At 46.1% G+C, this 16,266-nt stretch overlaps 1 protein-coding gene and 1 long non-coding RNA gene across 2 annotated transcripts; one reads left to right on the top strand and one right to left on the bottom strand.

Annotated features, from left to right (window-relative positions):
- Positions 1 to 1,768: 1,768 nt before the first annotated feature.
- On the bottom strand, positions 1,769 to 8,694 carry TMEM35B (transmembrane protein 35B). The gene is made up of 3 exons (XM_053398900.1): positions 8,587 to 8,694; positions 5,617 to 5,797; positions 1,769 to 3,546 (listed from the first exon to the last, which is right to left on the bottom strand). The coding sequence occupies exons 1-3, from the start codon at positions 8,692 to 8,694 to the stop codon at positions 3,416 to 3,418; spliced, it is 420 nt and encodes a 139-aa protein (XP_053254875.1). The 3' UTR covers positions 1,769 to 3,415.
- Positions 8,630 to 11,042, top strand: LOC128418826 (uncharacterized). The gene is made up of 2 exons (XR_008331766.1): positions 8,630 to 8,740; positions 10,237 to 11,042. It is a non-coding gene; the product is annotated as an uncharacterized LOC128418826 (long non-coding RNA).
- The last annotated feature ends 5,224 nt before the right edge of the window (positions 11,043 to 16,266 follow it).

Below are 16,266 nucleotides of genomic sequence, written 5' to 3'. Positions count from 1 at the left end.
TCTTCTGCTTGTCAAATTAATAAGCCTTCCTCCAAGAGCAGTGCATCAAATAAGCTAAGCAGAGGAAGCAGTAGGGTTAACTTCATCTCATTTTGAAAAATTCCAAACTAACCCCCAACCCTTTATTATGACCAACAACATGCCACAAGAGAGTAAGCTTTTGCATCTTTATCAGAAACAGCAAAATGGGAAGAGGGAGTGAGAGAAAAGCTGGCTTGATATGGATGCCATCATGTAGTGAAGTTTTTTTTTGCTGTAGTCTAGGAGCCTAGCTATGAGGGTATGACTTCAGGGTTGCAATGAAGAGATGTCCACTACACAACGGACATCTACTCAAGTTAGCCCTGCCAAGCCCGATGGAGCTTACCCCGGGGAATCTAGGGGTAGAATTGCAGCCTTCAACACCACTGTGTAAATTGTGTGCTATTTGTAGCACCGAGAGTAAATTCTTGAACTTCTGGAAGCAAAAAAGGGAGTGGAGAAAGACTCCCAAGAAGGAGAAGAAATTATGAACCCAGTAGTTAGCTGCTCGGATCTTTCTCTCTGGAGAAAGGTTGGTGGTAGAATTATGAGGCTATCCAAGCGTAGAACTGAACACCGCTCTAAAAAATATTACTTGCCACACTCCACAAATGAATTATTCTAAAATCAGCCCTGATATTACATATTTGTATTCTTTCTATAGGCAAAAAGGACTAAACCGGCACTGGAATGTGGGATTTGGCTTTGCGGCTTTCTCCTCAAGAGGGGAGAGGCTAAAACTGGTTTGTCAGAAGTCCATAAGAAAGCTCTCTTGGACTGGCAGGTTTCCCTATCAAAAGCAGAACGAAGCAGGTCTCCTTGAGAAATTGAAGGGAAATCTAGACAAGGCAAGGAAGGCCTCTGCCAAGAGCGTTGCTTTGTCACCCAGCAATGGAGGAATGAGCAAATTGGCCTCATCTCAGGAGGAGCCCATCACACCTGTTGCAGATGTTTAAAATATCAGTTTTATCCTACATGGAAGCAGAACCAAGAGGGGCTGGTGCCTGAAGCTCAGTCTCACAATGTATGACATTTTTCAGAGGAAAGCTGCTGGAGGGCAAGTGCAGGGTACCTTCCTCTCACTGCCATGGTGAGACAGTCTCCTCCTTTTTAAGGAATTAAGCACATTTGCGAACAAAGCACAACTTCACCACACTCACACACAAGCAAGCAAAAATACCAGCTGCTTATTCAAAATTATTTGGTGTGCCTCCCGCACAGCCAAACTGTTGGGATAACCTGCCCACCCACAGACCACTTGGATAGAAAAGGTAGCAAGGGTTTCGTATTTGGGCTCCATGACTACCTTCACTTTGGATCCCTATTTGAAGGGCTGCCAATGTTTTAAACTGGCTCAGTGCCTGTGCCTTTAACATATAGAGTTTAACACAGAGGAAGTGAATAGGCAATGGCTTTCCTGGCATGGAGATAAAGCAGTGGCGAAACATTCATTTGATCCATTTCCATCTCTTCTGCCCAGCTTCACTGAGGGCAGGTGTGTCTCCTCTTCAGCCTTCCCTCCACCCCTAGCTCAGCTTTTGTTAAGTTCCTAGATTAAAGGACAACGTTAGGGTGATGCTCTCTTTCTCCTCTCAGGCCAAATAAGATTCATGATGTGTTTTTATCTTGCCTGCTGACAACCGGCTGTTTTATTTATTTACTTTTTAAAAAGACTCTGCCCCCTTCCTCTAACACTGGCTATCAGAACCTCTGATAGCATCCCTCAAAACAAAGAAAAATTGAAACGTTTTAAAAATCAGTCAACACTTTAATCACCAAGGAGTCAAAAGAAACAGAAAAACATTGCCAAAGCGGATCAGTAAAGCCAGCACCAGAAAAATATATAATGACTGAAACAAGATGGACTCTGGCTGGTTCTTAGATTACAGTGCCTTGTGCACCTGTCTAGTAAAGGACTTTGATAATCAGAAAGCTACCACAGTAAAAATCCAACCTCTGCTCATTTCATGCCTAATCTCTAGAACAGGGGCAGGAACCGGTGACGCTGGAGATGTTTTCTAGCCTTCAACTCCCATCAGCACCAGCCAGCATGGCAAAAGGACTGGGATGAAGGGAATTGCAGCTGGAGAGCCTCAGCTGGTCCCCATATTCCTGCCCTGAGGGAAAGATCTCCTGCATAAGAGCCTCTGGTGGCCATCTCAGTGGACATGCAGGTGGAGAGGGGAGATGGTGGGACCTTAACAGGTCCACAGCAGGGCAAGAGCTTTTCCTCTTCTGGCGAACTTCCTCCCCGCCCCACGTTCATCATGAATGCCAAAGTGTATATAAGTGCAGGAAAGCATTTGTCACCCTTTCCAGAGGCAGGCTTGCTGAGTAGTACTCTCCCAGCAGGGAAATACTGGGGGAAAGGCCGCGGCTCTGCCTGGGATGCAGAAGGTCCCAGGTTCAATTCCTGGCTGGGAATGTCCTGCCTGAAATCCCTGAAAGCCACTGCAAGTCAGTGTAGACAATACTGAGATAGATGGACCAATGATCTGACGATTAAAGGAAAGCAGCTGTATCTTAGTGGACAGACTACAGATCAGTGGTAGAGGCAGCTGCTTCTCTCACATAGTAGCCAACAAAATCCTTCAGTGCCACTCAATGAACCCCCCAGAAATGGTTTGCCCTGAGCCAAAAAAGGGACTGTCCTATGCCAGGTTACTTATTTTTTTAAGTGTGCTTCTATTTTCTCCCAAGGATTACCTAAAACGTATTTCACACATCCCCTCCCATTTCCTTCCTCCGCTTCCCCAAGCTATGAAATTCAAAGATTAAGGCAGCCCCTGGCTAATTTAGCACTTACGCCAGGCCTAAGATGGGAAAGAACACTGGTGAACGGGGTAACTGAGAAAGACCCAAAGTCTAGCTGCCATCGATTTAAAGCAGGAGTCGGGACCCTTAGGACTCTGCTGGTTGTGCCCCCACCCCGCCCCGCCCACAGCCCTCACTGGCTCTGCTTCACACCCATTTTTGCCTGATTGAAGTGTCCCTTAAGTCTGATAATTGTCTCTGGCTTGTCTGAATGGAGGGTAAAGGGACTGTGAGTGTGTGTAGAAATTAACCTACAGTACAAAGGCAAAAACTTCATTTGTTGCTGTGCCCGCTTTTGCCTGTGGTCCCTGCTCACCACTGGCATATGGCCCTCAGAAAGTCACCCAGGAGGGAATGTGGTCCCTGGGCTGAAAAGGGGCTTCATCCCCCGATCTATGGTGATTTCAAGGTCACAAATCACCCCCTGGATCACACACCCACAGGACCCAGTTTATACCAAGTTAAAAAGGACTGAGCAAGGGGAGGAGGAGTGGAAAGCACACAGACAAAAAAGGTCCAACAAGAGATTTGCTGCCATTTCTGAACTCTCCCCTTCTGTCCTCTCCAGTTCGACACCCCCTCACTCAAACTTTGACTTGGTGGGTCTCCCTCTTCCCCGGATATTGAGGAGAAGCAGAAGACCCAGGGAGATAGTGGCCGGGGCACACATGGCAATGGGCTCCTTCAAAACCAAGAGGCTGTAGATGGCACCTGCAAAGAGACAAAGGGGGAAATATTTTAAAAATTAATTGCAAAAAGAGCAGGAGATTCATTGGCCAAACGACTCTCCAACCATGGCAATCTCTAGCCTCGACTTGCACCTGTTTTTGGGCATCGTTAACTTAGATCCATTAATCTTAATGGATCTGCCTGTGGGACATTATTACAGTCAAACCCATTCATGTTTTGCCAGATAGGCACACGAAGGGACTAAGGCTTACATAAGTTTCCTGTAAAATTTGCTGGACAGAACTCTGTGAAATCACTTCGTCTGCCTTGGTGGGAATACTTCCTGCCTAGGCATCTCTCTCTTTCTTCATCATGCCAAATTTCAACCAAAAATTAAGATGCATAAAAATAACTCAACAAGAGTAAAAAGAGACCCACTGTAGAATATCTTTTAAAAAAAGATATTGAAGACAGCTAGATAATGCAGTCTCCTGACATCCCCTATAAAGCAGGGATCCTACTTTTTCTGCTTTAGAAAACTTCAGCTCCTAAGTCTATGCACGCTTACTTGGAAGTAAGCCCAGTAAACCTTCCCTGGGACTTCTGAGCAAATATACATAGGATTGTGGTGTTCAGGCTGTTTGTTCCCTGGGTCAGGGGCCTGCTTTTTCTGGCACATGAAACTCTGCAAAACATCATATACACAATGACGCTGATGTACAGAAGAAAAATCTATCCTTCTGAGCAGCATCAGCCTGTTTGCCAGTCCTGATCTACAAAACAGCTTCACCCAGTTGCTGTCCAGCTTTCCCTTCACCACCACCACCCTCTGACTAGATCTCCTGCTCCTTCGGTCAGTTTTACCCAGAGGAACTCAGGGGCCTGATAAAATCCAAATGCAGCTTTAAGGGAGCCAGGAATGATTATATCAGTAGTCAACTACCCAAAGCTAGAAAAATGGTACATCAGTAATAATAATTTTTAAAAAGGTTCCAGGCGGTTGGTATCGTCATGAAGACGAGCATGCATAGCATTAATTAAGGTCAGGGTTTTGAATAAAAATAGAATTTCCCAGTTGATGTGAGGAACTTTTGCAAAACAGTGGCTTAATTAGCAAGCAACATGGATAACTAATTAGCTTCTGGTGCCCCCTACTGGAACATGAACAAAGAGACTCACACTTTGTCATGCGCAGAAGTTGGGCAGCTTTTAATAGTCAAGTTTATTATTTGTAACCAAATAAAACATCAACATGTAAATAATAGGGACTAAAGAGCTACATTACAAGCCAGTTTCCTTGTGAGGAGAGAAAATGGTGCCATTTGTACTTTTTATTTTTTTAAATTACAGGTTGAGCAGACGAAAAGCAAGCATCTCTGCACTAAGGCAGCACTGCTTCCCAAGCAAGATCAACTGAATTCCTTAGAAACAATTTTATGAGGTAGGACAGAGCTGAAACTCAAGTAATAAGGGGGATTTCCTTGGTTTTGAAGCTATGTGAGAAAAATGCAGACTTCTATGCTTCTGTAACACAGTTCAACCTGCTGAACTGAGATCTGCTTTTACTAAAGCCAGAGAATAATTCCAGATGTTGGCAGACTCCAAAGCCCATCAGCTCCAACCAGCATGGCCAATGGGAGTTGAGGTCCAACAGCATCTATAGGGTCACAGGTTCCCCATTCCTGACCAAAGTGATATACTATGTTTAACCCTAAAACCAATATGGCTGACACCCATTATTTATAAGCATACATTTGAAAAACAAAACACACTGTTGCTTTCAGCCCCAATACAGCCTCATCTGTAGTTGAGATCAGAAACACTCAAGAACGAGGGCCTTCAGCCAGACTTCAGCTCCTGAAGAACAGTTGTACTTCAGTTTCAGAACATCTGCTTTGCACGCAAAAGGTCCCAGGTTCAGTCCCTGGCATCTCCAGGGAGCACTGGGAAAAGACTCCTGCCTGAAGGCCTGGAGAGTGGCTGCCAGTCAGCGCAGGCAATACTGACCTAGAAGGGCCATTGGTCTGACTCTGTATAAGGCAGCTTCCTACATTCCAGCAGCCCCTCTCTACCTTGCAGAAAGGAAACAGCCAACCCCTGCACAGCTCTTACCTATCATGACGATCGTGAGCACAAAATTGCTGATTTCCTGCAGCAGCTGAGGCCCAAAGGCCATGAGCAAACCAGCCGCCAGTTCTATCCAGCCCACAGTTTCCAGGTACTGGATCGGCTCTGGCTTGTAGCCAAACTCCTTCAGAGGAAAGGCGTCGGCAAACTGCACAAATTGCGATTTCTGGAATAGAGAAAAGAATTTAAAAAGTGCCAGTGTGGTGTAGTGTTTAGGTTGCCCACCTAGGACCTCTTTGGAGGAAAAGTAGGATATAAATATAATAAATCAATAAATCAATAAGTGTAAAAGAGTTAAGTGGGTGGTGGTTCAGTGGTCACCCTACCTTGCAAACATCCCCAGAAATAGGAAGTGGGCCCATGAGTGAGATGGCTGCAAAGGGGTGAATGGCAGGTGCCCCTCCTTTTCCAGTGAGTGGTTAGCTCCTCCAAGTTACTCTCTAGGTCCATGTTTCTCAAATGTGAGTCCCCAGTTGCTGTTGGGACTACAACTCCTGTCATCCCTAGCTAGGAGGACCAGTGGTCAGGGGCGGTGGGAGTTGTAGCCCAACAACAGCTGGAGACCCAAAGGCTGAGAAACACTGCTCTAGATCAAGAGGGCACCGACCTATTTTGAGCCAGTTGGCACATCCGGAATGTTGAGAAAGTTATGGGCACTGGTCACAAAATGGAAGCCACGGGAACATGGCATAACACAAAATGGATGCCATGGGGGGCATAATGGCTGCCACATCAAAAAGAGCAGAAAAAGAGACAGGTGCAAGCAGGTCCCCATAGAATCATATGGTATACAAGTATCATAGAATCGTAGATTTGGAAGGATCCACTAGGATCATCTATTCCAACCCCCTGCAATGGAGGAATCTTTTGCCCAACATGAGGCTTGAACCCACAACCCTGATATTAAGAGTCTCAAGTGAGCTATCCCAGAGTAATAAAAACCATCCAATAATGCCATAAAAAAATTAAAACAGTGTTAATTAAACACTGTGGAAGGATGCTTTCTTGATTGCCTGCTCAGGCCTGGGAAAACAGACAACTTTTCAACAGACACATATTAGGGAGAAGTGTGCATTCAAACCGATATACTGTATTAGTGAAAATAACATGCAGAAATGAATATTAGAGGAATTTGCAAAAATGTGCCTATTAGTAAACTGAATACATAAATATGTTTATTAGGAGGAATCTGTACAAAAATTATGAATAATTTTCATGAGGATTAAAAAAAAAAAGAATGATTGCTGCAGAAATGTAGAGAACTGAATTTAAGACTGCAAAAATGAGAAATGAGAGAACCGACAGGGCCAGATTCTTCCATCCCTTATGAAGCTGCATCTCATTGCTCAAGCTTTTTCAGAGAGGCCCAAAGAGGCAGTGGTACACATGGCAGTGGGTTTATGTACACCCATATACAGGCCGAACTTAAAGTGGAAGCGTCACACGTGATCCAGCTCCCCTTTTAGGTTTGGGGTGGCACCAAGGCCAATGCTTTGGATTCAGCACAGATAGCAAGTCAAACCTTGCAGACATCTTGGTGACATCCCCTCCAGCCACTGGGTGGGGAAATGTTGCAGCTATAAAGTCACAGGCTTAGAGAGGTCCAGAATGAAACTCTTGAATCCAACCCCAAACTATTTTAGATATTGTTCCGTATATTTGTTGTTCTGAATTGCACATTACAACCTTTTTGGCTTTCTGAGTCCACCCTTATATATTTTTTTTAATGGCAGGCTCAATAAATAGAATAATCACACTATTGTACGACTAAATCAATTATCAATAGGCAGCATTTTATAAGTTCATGTTTACAATTGAATCTCGTTTGGCGATCGAATCTGGTTTGGGGAGGTACTGGCTAGAGTTTTCTTCTTTTCTGTTGAATTCCCGCCACTCGACTAGTGAAACGGAAAAGGCTCACAAAATTCAAACCCCAACCCGATTCGCGCCAAAACAAAAAACTGTTTCAGCAGGCAGCCAGGAGAGGGCGGAGATGTCAGATTTGGACAAAAACCGAATCATCTAAACCTGCTCGAATAATCTGGGGTTCTGCGATGGCAAAATAGCCAACAAGTAATCCCCAAATCACAGATTTCGCTCTGACACAATCCGGACTCCAAGACCGCTCCAAAACTGTTAAAAGCCCGTCCACACCGCGCGCGCATTTATATCAAATCCGACAGGCGGGATTAAGAGTTGCAGAAGCATTATTGTTGGGCGGACACTGCAAAAACGATAAACAACTGTCTGTCGTCTCTAACAGGATTGCAATGCTCTGCGTGCCCAACCCGATCCTATGCAAGTGCATTCGGAAGTATGCTCCACTTTGTTCACGGGTGAGAGGGGGGTTACTCCCAAGTAAACGTACACGGGATTGCAGCCTAACGCGCCAAAGGCAATGCACACGCGGGCTTTTATAAAAGCCCCGATGGATCCAATAGGCGACGTACTTCCGAGTATAAGCGACCAGGCTCTGAACCGTGCAAATCTGGCACGTATACTCGTAAGTAAATCCGTCCACTGAGTGAAGAGTGAGCATCCTCTCTCCCGTAAAACCCCGCGACGTTTTACCTCTGCTTAAGGAACGGGTCCCGGGAATCGGCCAGGCGAGGGATCCCCCTCCCCTCCGCAGAACTCGTGACGCTTCCTTGCGAGTAAACGCGTGCTGCGGGTGGGCTGCGCGCTTCCTTGCGAGTAATAAGCCTTTATTCAGAGCAAGCACGCATGAAGGATCGGTTGCACGATTTAATACCGGTGGGGAATAAAGAGGGGTGTTTTTTGGTTTTGGTTTTAATAGCCTCTGCGCAGCTTCGCCCACACCCAGTTGCAACAAATTGCAAAGCAAAGCGGAGGAGGGCTCCTTGGCACACTTCCCTTTCTTCCCCCCACGCACCCAAAAAAAAGCCATTGCTAAACCGTTTTCCCTTCCCCTGCACACCCCAATTCGCCGCTCACCAGCTGCTCATAAACTTCGCCCGAAATCCGATCGGTCAGCTTGACGACCCCGCAGACAGAAAAGAAAAGGCCCAGGAGCACGCGGATGGCGGAGAAGAGCAGCGCCATGGCTCTGGCTTCTCTCGCTCTCTCCTTCCCTTTCTTCGGCTTACTGGTAGCTGGGGCGGGGGGAGGGGAATAAACACTGGAAACGGGGAGGGGAGGAAACGCAGCCACCAAAAATGGGGATTTTCCTTGTCTTCTCTCCCACCCACCGTTGGCCTCGGTAATCGAACCGGCGGTGCAAACGCGACACAGTCGCGACAGAGTTGGGTGAAAGATGAGGGCGCTGTTTTGCTGAGCAGACGCCTGCAAGTAAATAGGCGGTGTGATAACGGCCTGGCACCTTTGAACGGGCGAGGGTGTCCCTAAGCATGTGCAGAGAGCTTGATTAAAAGCCGAGGGTCGCTGCTGCCTGCTCTCAACTGTTTAAGGACCTCCTCTTTGAAGAACATGCTTAAGGAGAAAATTGATCATAAATCAAGACCACCTACAGATAGTATTTTAATGTTGTAAAGCGGAACGTTGTGTCCAAACCCATTCTGCGCTGGTTCGACTATGTAAATATACATTTTATATGTAATATCACCCCTAATTAATACATGGTAGGATGCAAACAATGTAACGTGTGGCAAAATAAACACAAATTATTGTTATTCATCAAAACCAAATTAAAAGAGGCAGCAAAACAACAGAGCAATCACCAACTGCTTGAAATGCCTTGGCAAATAAGCAGGTTTTGTGCTAGAAATGTATTTTGTACTTATGTGGGTGTTTGCAGGTGGGGTCTTCCACAGGCAGTGAAGGACTGGCCATCGTGTTTCAGGTGGCAAGCTTAGGACTCATCAGTTCTCGACCTCAGAATAGGTGCAATATCAAAGAAGGTGGTTCTGAGCACCTGCAGAGTGGCTTTCCCTAATCGCTGGAAATAATTTGTTCGGTGATGAGGAAAAGACACCAAGAACGTAAGAGGTTGCTGGCTAAGGCCAATGGCCCATCTCGTTATCAGAGTGGCCAGCCAGGTGCCTGCAGGAAAACCTTAACCTTAAGCACATGAGCGCAATCCCCTCTTGTGGTCTCCAGCAATAAATAGCCTCCACCTCCCCCATGAATTTGCCCAATCCTCTTCTAAAGCTTTGCAGGTATGTGTCCTTGATCTTTGATAATATCTCTTGCTTGACTGGGTGGAGAGGGCTGGGGCAGAAGAAGGGGGTGCGGTGGGTGCAGACCACCCTAGGTGTCACCACTGAGGGGGTGACAAAATGCTGGGCAGCACTCACCACGGGGCCTGCAGTGCACCTGAGCCACATGTCTCTCCTGGGAGAGACACAGTGGCTTCGGCGCACGCAGGCTCTGTGCTGCCCAGACGGTCTGCCCACTGCCTCCCCCCAGCTGTAGGGCAACTGAGTGGGAGGAAGCAGGCAGACTCCGGAGGCCCCATGGTGCGCCCCGCCCCCATGGGCAGCCCGCGCCGCCCCAGGTGCCTGAGCGCCTTTCTTCGCCGCTGGGAGAGGGCAGTGTTAGTGCAAAGAGAAACCACCCTGCCATAGAAATTCCTGTAAAGGGAAGCTTTTTAATGTCTAGTGTTTTATTATGTTTTTATATTTCAAGAGTGCAGAGCAAAGACAAGCAAGATGAAGGAACCTCACCCCATTTGGGAAGGAACCGGAGGAGACGACAAAGAGCTTTGGGAAGGCAGCGACCTTCAGTCCCCACAACTGCCCCATAAGTGCAAGATCTACTAGGATGAGTTCCTGTGCTCACTAGGCCTGGCCTTCTGAGCTGATTACTTTGAATAGTTAACTTCACAGGCACTGTGTGAGTTATTGCTGACCTGCTCTTAACACCCACTCTGATACCACACTAGAAAGTAGATTCCTCCAAACCCCCACCCTCCATTCCCAGCTAGCTATGGGTTGAATGTTTTTCAGGAACTGGAATCCTGTAGGTTGAGATCATTTGGGTTTATTGTCCATCTCTTCCAAGAAACCTTCATCCAGTGACTCAGCATCAGGACACACTTTCCCATTGGGGACATATACATGGATCTCTGTCTTTGGTCTTGTAATCTGGGGCAGCAAAGATGAGTTTGCTCTAGATGATGATGATATGCAGGTCATCCCACTGACCATTAAGTCCTGCACTGTGGAGCAAGCAGCCAGCCTGCGAGATCCTGGTGGAAGATCACACCTAGCTTTGCAGGGAGAGGGCTTCACAGCAAGCTGAACAGGGCTGGTAAAGTGAAGATAGGTGCATTTTTGCTTCAGGCAGCTGCCCGGCCTCATAGTAGAAGAGAGGTTGTTCAGAATTCCAACACCTTTTGGCTGAACTGGTCCAGCAGGAAGCTCTAGGAAAGGCAGTTTTACATTCTTCCAGCTTTTGTACCTGTTCTGATTGATTAAAAAGAAATCTCAATGTTTGGATTGTTGGAAGCAGTGTTCGAAACTCCCATTATTCTAGGTGCATTTTGCGACAGGGAATTTCATTAGCGCAAGCGGTTTCTGGGCTGTGGGCGCAGTATTGCACCTAAGATTTCAGATTAAAACTGCGGAATGGAAGGATGGTGTTTTTCTGCTTCCCCGCTTCCAGCTACTCTCTGAAAACTGGAGAAGAGACCTTCTTAAGAATATTAGGGAGGTGGGCAGGGGAAGGACCAGAACACGTGAAACATGAACATAATATGTTAGCTGCAGTTCCTTCATTTTTCAGCTTTGTATTCTTGTTATTTAAAAAAGTGCGCCTAGACATTCCATTTTTGTGCCCATAACCTAGGTTTAAGAGGCCATTTAGTGCCTAGCTTTCATATCTCAGTTTCTAACACTGGTTGGAAACAACTGGGAATGTTTTACACCAATCCCAGAAACTTTGCAACTCTACAGTTCTATGTTGAGATTCTTACGTTGCAGGAAATCAGGACTAGATGACCCTTGGGATCCCTTCCAACTCTACAATTCTGATTCTAGTAAGACTACTGATTTTGGTGGCCAAGTGGCATAGGCAGTGTGGCTTGTGATCTTTATGGAAATGAGGGTCTGGCCATTCCATTGATGATGCCTGGTCTTGACCTCAGAGGTAGACCCAGTGAAGATGGCAATATAGGGTTTAGGAGTGAGTGTGTTCACTCCAGACAATGGAGACATAGGTTCAATTCCCTGCTCAAATAACAAAGATCAGTGGGTGGCATTGGGTCACTCACTAGGTCTCAGCCTGGACTACCTTACAGAGCTGTTGTGCAAGGATAAAACAGGGAAATATGCAGTCTGAGCTCGCTGAAGAGTGTGGAATATGGGAGTTCCACAGCTCTGTAGTTACACAACCTATGTGCAAATCTACTGAGTGCACCCTCCTATTTCAGGCATGATCAACAGCAAACATGTCAAGAAGTCTGGCTACTGCTAATTTTCGTTTAGGTTAAGCAGCAACACCAGAATTCGTCTCCCATCAGCAGTCAACCTCAGTGGGCCCCGTTCCACCAGGCACCTCTTACCCCTGCACTGTGCCAGCTGATCATTATAAGAGCACCTGTTTAGAAATTGGTGCCCGAGTTTTGAATTTTATTTTCCTTTCCCCTTCCTGTCCCATTTTCCTTGTCTGTGTCATGGTTTTTTAGATTAGCAGCCCCAGGTAGGGACTGTATGTAAGCTGCACAAGGAGCTTTTTTGGCTGAAGAGCAGGTTACTTTCCAAAATAAACAATAAATACATTTTTTAACAACCTAAAAGACATCACTGAACTCTGGCAACTTGGGGAATGACTGGGTTGTGTTTCAGCTACCACACTTAAATATAAGCTATTAAATAATGAAGGCTGTGCACTCACTTTTCATCATCAAAAACATTTTGGATGGAAACACTGAAGCAGCCATTAAAAAATATGCTAATAGATGTCCCTGCATTTTTCATCAGTGGTCTCCATCAAAACTGTCATACAAAGCCAGACCACTGGTTCCTCTGAAGCAAGGATTGTCAACACAGTGCCCTCCTGTTTACCCCTTCTCTAAAACACCTTTCACACAACTTATCCTCCAGAAACTGGGGCAGAGTATTGAACCAGACATCCCTACCGGCAATGCATTTGCTCCACCTGAATGTCACATAGACTCATTGCTCTGAAATTTAGATTTGAGAAGCAGCCGTACTGTGGGGAGCAGGCAAATGAGAAACTAGGGCTAAAGGATACAAGGCAGGTGCTTTGCTTACAGAATTTGTTTTCTGTTCAGCTACCTGCAAGTTTTCCCAAAGCAAAGACTTACCAGGGTTTTTTGTTGTTGTAGGGAGGTAGGGAGCTACTATTCATTAGTACTCCATGATCATCTTAAGTTTCCAGGAGAATCAAGTTAGAGACAATTTTATTTTGAATGGCTTAAGTTTATAATTCAGTGGCGCTGCAGTGTGCCAAAACCCTGGGACACGTCCTCAACCGTTGTTTCCATACTGCTGCATCATAATTTCTTGTGTCAACTTTTTACCTTGAAACTTTGTGTCTTGGTTTACCACCACCTATTCACATAGCAGGCAAAGCCAAAGTTCCTCATTTTATAAAATGGAAATGTATAGCTATACCTCAAGGCTTCTCAGAAGGCAGAAGAGCAGTAAGAAAAGAAAACTCACCTGAGGAAGGAGTCGGCTGTACTTTTCCATTAACTTCCAGCTGCCAGGTTGGTAACTACCAAGATGGGAAAAGCGTGTAGGTAGGCATGGAATCAGTGGAGCCCTCCCTGTGCCCACAAAAACAATATCGGCACTGTAGTCTCTCTTCATTACCGCTACCAGACAGGTTAGGCTCCTTAATGAGGAGGGCAACTGCAGTCTTATTTATGAATGACCTCCAGCTGCTTTTTCCTCTTTGTTTCCATCGGATCCAAGTTTGACGATCAATAATTCAAAACTTGAACTCTATGCAATATTTATGAGCAACAGTGTGGGGTTAATTTTACCGACAGGCTTTGTAACAGGAGCCCTTCCCTCCTAGAGAAATGGCCGCGGCACTAACAGAAAATAGTCTAACATGAATGGAAGTGGGAGAAGAGCCTCACAGTTTGCACAAAAATATCTAAAAGCGTGAGGAAGGGGCTCAGAGTTTTTGATTGCCTTCAGGAATAGAATACATCAGCAAACCAACCCATTTTATTAGGAATTTGCTTAACTTTCCCAAAAGAAAAACTTTAAAAATGGGCTTTCATAAAAACAATGGGGATGCTGTGGGATTAATTCAATAAACACAGCCTGAAAAGTTCTATGTTTTTCTGTTGATATTTCATAATTTAAAAGATGAACACATTAGCTAAAAATTGTATCCAGAATAGCAAATACCGGTACATCCACAATTTTTTAAAGTGCATTATAAAAAAACATTCCTAATTTTTAAAAATTTAAGAGTCTTAAAACACTGTAGAGAACTGAAAACATTTTTTCATCCAATAACTCAAGAGCTGCCAGGAACATGGTTACCGTATTTTTCGCCCTATAGGACGCACCGTCCCATAAGGCGCACCTAGTTTTTTTTGGGGGGGGAATAAAAGGGAAAAATTATTTCCCCCCCCAGGCGCGGGGCTGGGGCGGGGGAGGCCCGCCCGAGCTTCCCCCGACCCCAAACAGGCAGCTCTCTGCAAGCCATGGGAGCCCAGCGCTGGCTCCCGCTGCTTGCAGAGAGGTCCGCAAAGCCTGGACGTGCTGAGCTCAGCGCGCGCAGGCTTCAGCATGCAGGCAACTCTCCGCAAGCAGCGGGAGCGCTCCCGCTGCTTGCGGAGAGGTCCGCAAAGCCTGGAGAGCGAGAGGGGTCGGTGTGCACCGACCCCTCTCGCTCTCCAGGCTTCACCGAAAGCCTGCATTCGCCCCATAGGACACACACACATTTCCCCTTCATTTTTGGAGGGGGAAAAGTGCGTCCTATAGGGCGAAAAATACGGTATTTAGTCATAAAATGCCTGGATAAAGAGGTGTTTTCAAAGCCTATGAAGGTGCATCTCACTAAGGCAGGATGATCAAACACACATCCCCAAGGGCTGCATACACCCCAGTGCCATTTTTGGTAGCCTGTTGCTGCCTTTCCAAAGCCTGGTGAGGTGCTGGGCTTTGAGACCGAGGCATAAGTGCTGACAGTGTCCTACAATCCTCCCACCTTCTGAAAGCAGAGTTTGTGCTTTCCCAGCTTTGGGAAAGACATAGGAGGGCTCTAGGACCTTACCAGAGCCTTGATGCGAGGGCTTGGGGGAGGCATCAAATCTTGGCCATACTCCCCCACCCCTGCAGTGTGCAGCGTGTGGGTTCCGCGTCCAAGTATTCTTGTGGCCCGCTTGATATGAAAAGTTGGACCCTCTCCTAGGGCAATCCACAAATACTGAACCACCAGTGAATAGGCTCCATCACAGGTCAACACCAACCAAACAGCCCCCGCTTGTGGCACCAGCACAAAGGCCCAACCTGCCAATTGTAGGGTCCGAGATGGTCGATACTGAAGAAAATACTTTCAGGTACTTGGATTTAGGGGAGTTTCCATCACCCCTGACCACTGGTCCTGTTAGCTAGGGATGATGGGAGTTGTAGTCACAGAACATCTAGTCCCAGTTTGCCTACGCCTGATTTAGGGCTTTATCTGGTAGCACTAACACCTTGATTTTGGCCCAGAATCTCACTGGCAGCCAATGTAGTGCTCTCAGGGCCAGTGACATATGGTCTCATCAGGATGTCCCACTTAGTAGCATAGGAGATGCATTCTGCATTACCTGCAGCCTCTGAACCATCTTTAAGGGCAACCCCATATAATACATCACAGTATTTCAGGACAGCCAGTCACCAGAGAATGAGGCTACCCCTGCTGCCCCAAAACACATCCTATTAAGTCAACTTGAATGTTATGGTGTTGGGAGTATCTCCACTGTACAAGGTAGTATCTCCCACTATTCTTTAATGAGCAGGTGGTAAAGGGTTGTATGAGGAATTTCCTAAATGTTAAGATTACAGGCAAAATTTCAAACCAAAATTTCGTTTCTTGGTGCAAGCACTACTGTCAACCCATGCCAGTAACAGCTCACAGGAATGGTCTTTTCCCATGCAACAACGATGGGGAAATTATTTTAATTGCTTTGCTTCCATAACATCAATCTTGCTGCATTTAGGCTCACAGGAGACCCCATTTGTACACAGCTGGTGATCAGAGTTATTCCTGGAAGAGTATATGTAAGTTAGAAGTGCAAGAGGTTCCAGAGACCTGGATCCAAACTGATTCACAATAGTTCAGTTGTTCTGCCTTTATGGATATGGATCCAAGTGCTTTTAAATGCATGACATGGGTGTGATGAGTCCCTAGTCAGTGTGGATTTAGGAGCACATTTAAGAGTCCTAATTTCCCCCAAAGAAACCTGCAAACTGTAGCTTGTCAAGGGTGCTGAGCTGTAGCTCTGTAAGGGGTCTAATCGCACCTCTCAGCACCCTTAACAATTCCCAAGGTTCTTTTATGGGGGGGCGGGGAGTGCGGCATGACTGTTGAAGCAGGCGCACTTGCTGAAATAGTTTTCAGCAAGTGTCTAGCACAATACAGCAGTGTCTCCCTGCTGTCTTATTGACACCAAAGGTAGCTCCTTTGTGACGCATGGGGCAAGGCAATCCCTTAAGTAAACTGTTCCCAATCTATATATCAATT

The sequence above is a fragment of the Podarcis raffonei genome, chromosome 8, assembly GCF_027172205.1.
Source record: "Podarcis raffonei isolate rPodRaf1 chromosome 8, rPodRaf1.pri, whole genome shotgun sequence".
In the NCBI taxonomy this organism is placed as follows: domain Eukaryota; kingdom Metazoa; phylum Chordata; class Lepidosauria; order Squamata; family Lacertidae; genus Podarcis; species Podarcis raffonei.
This window is presented reverse-complemented; position numbering and strand designations above follow the sequence as displayed.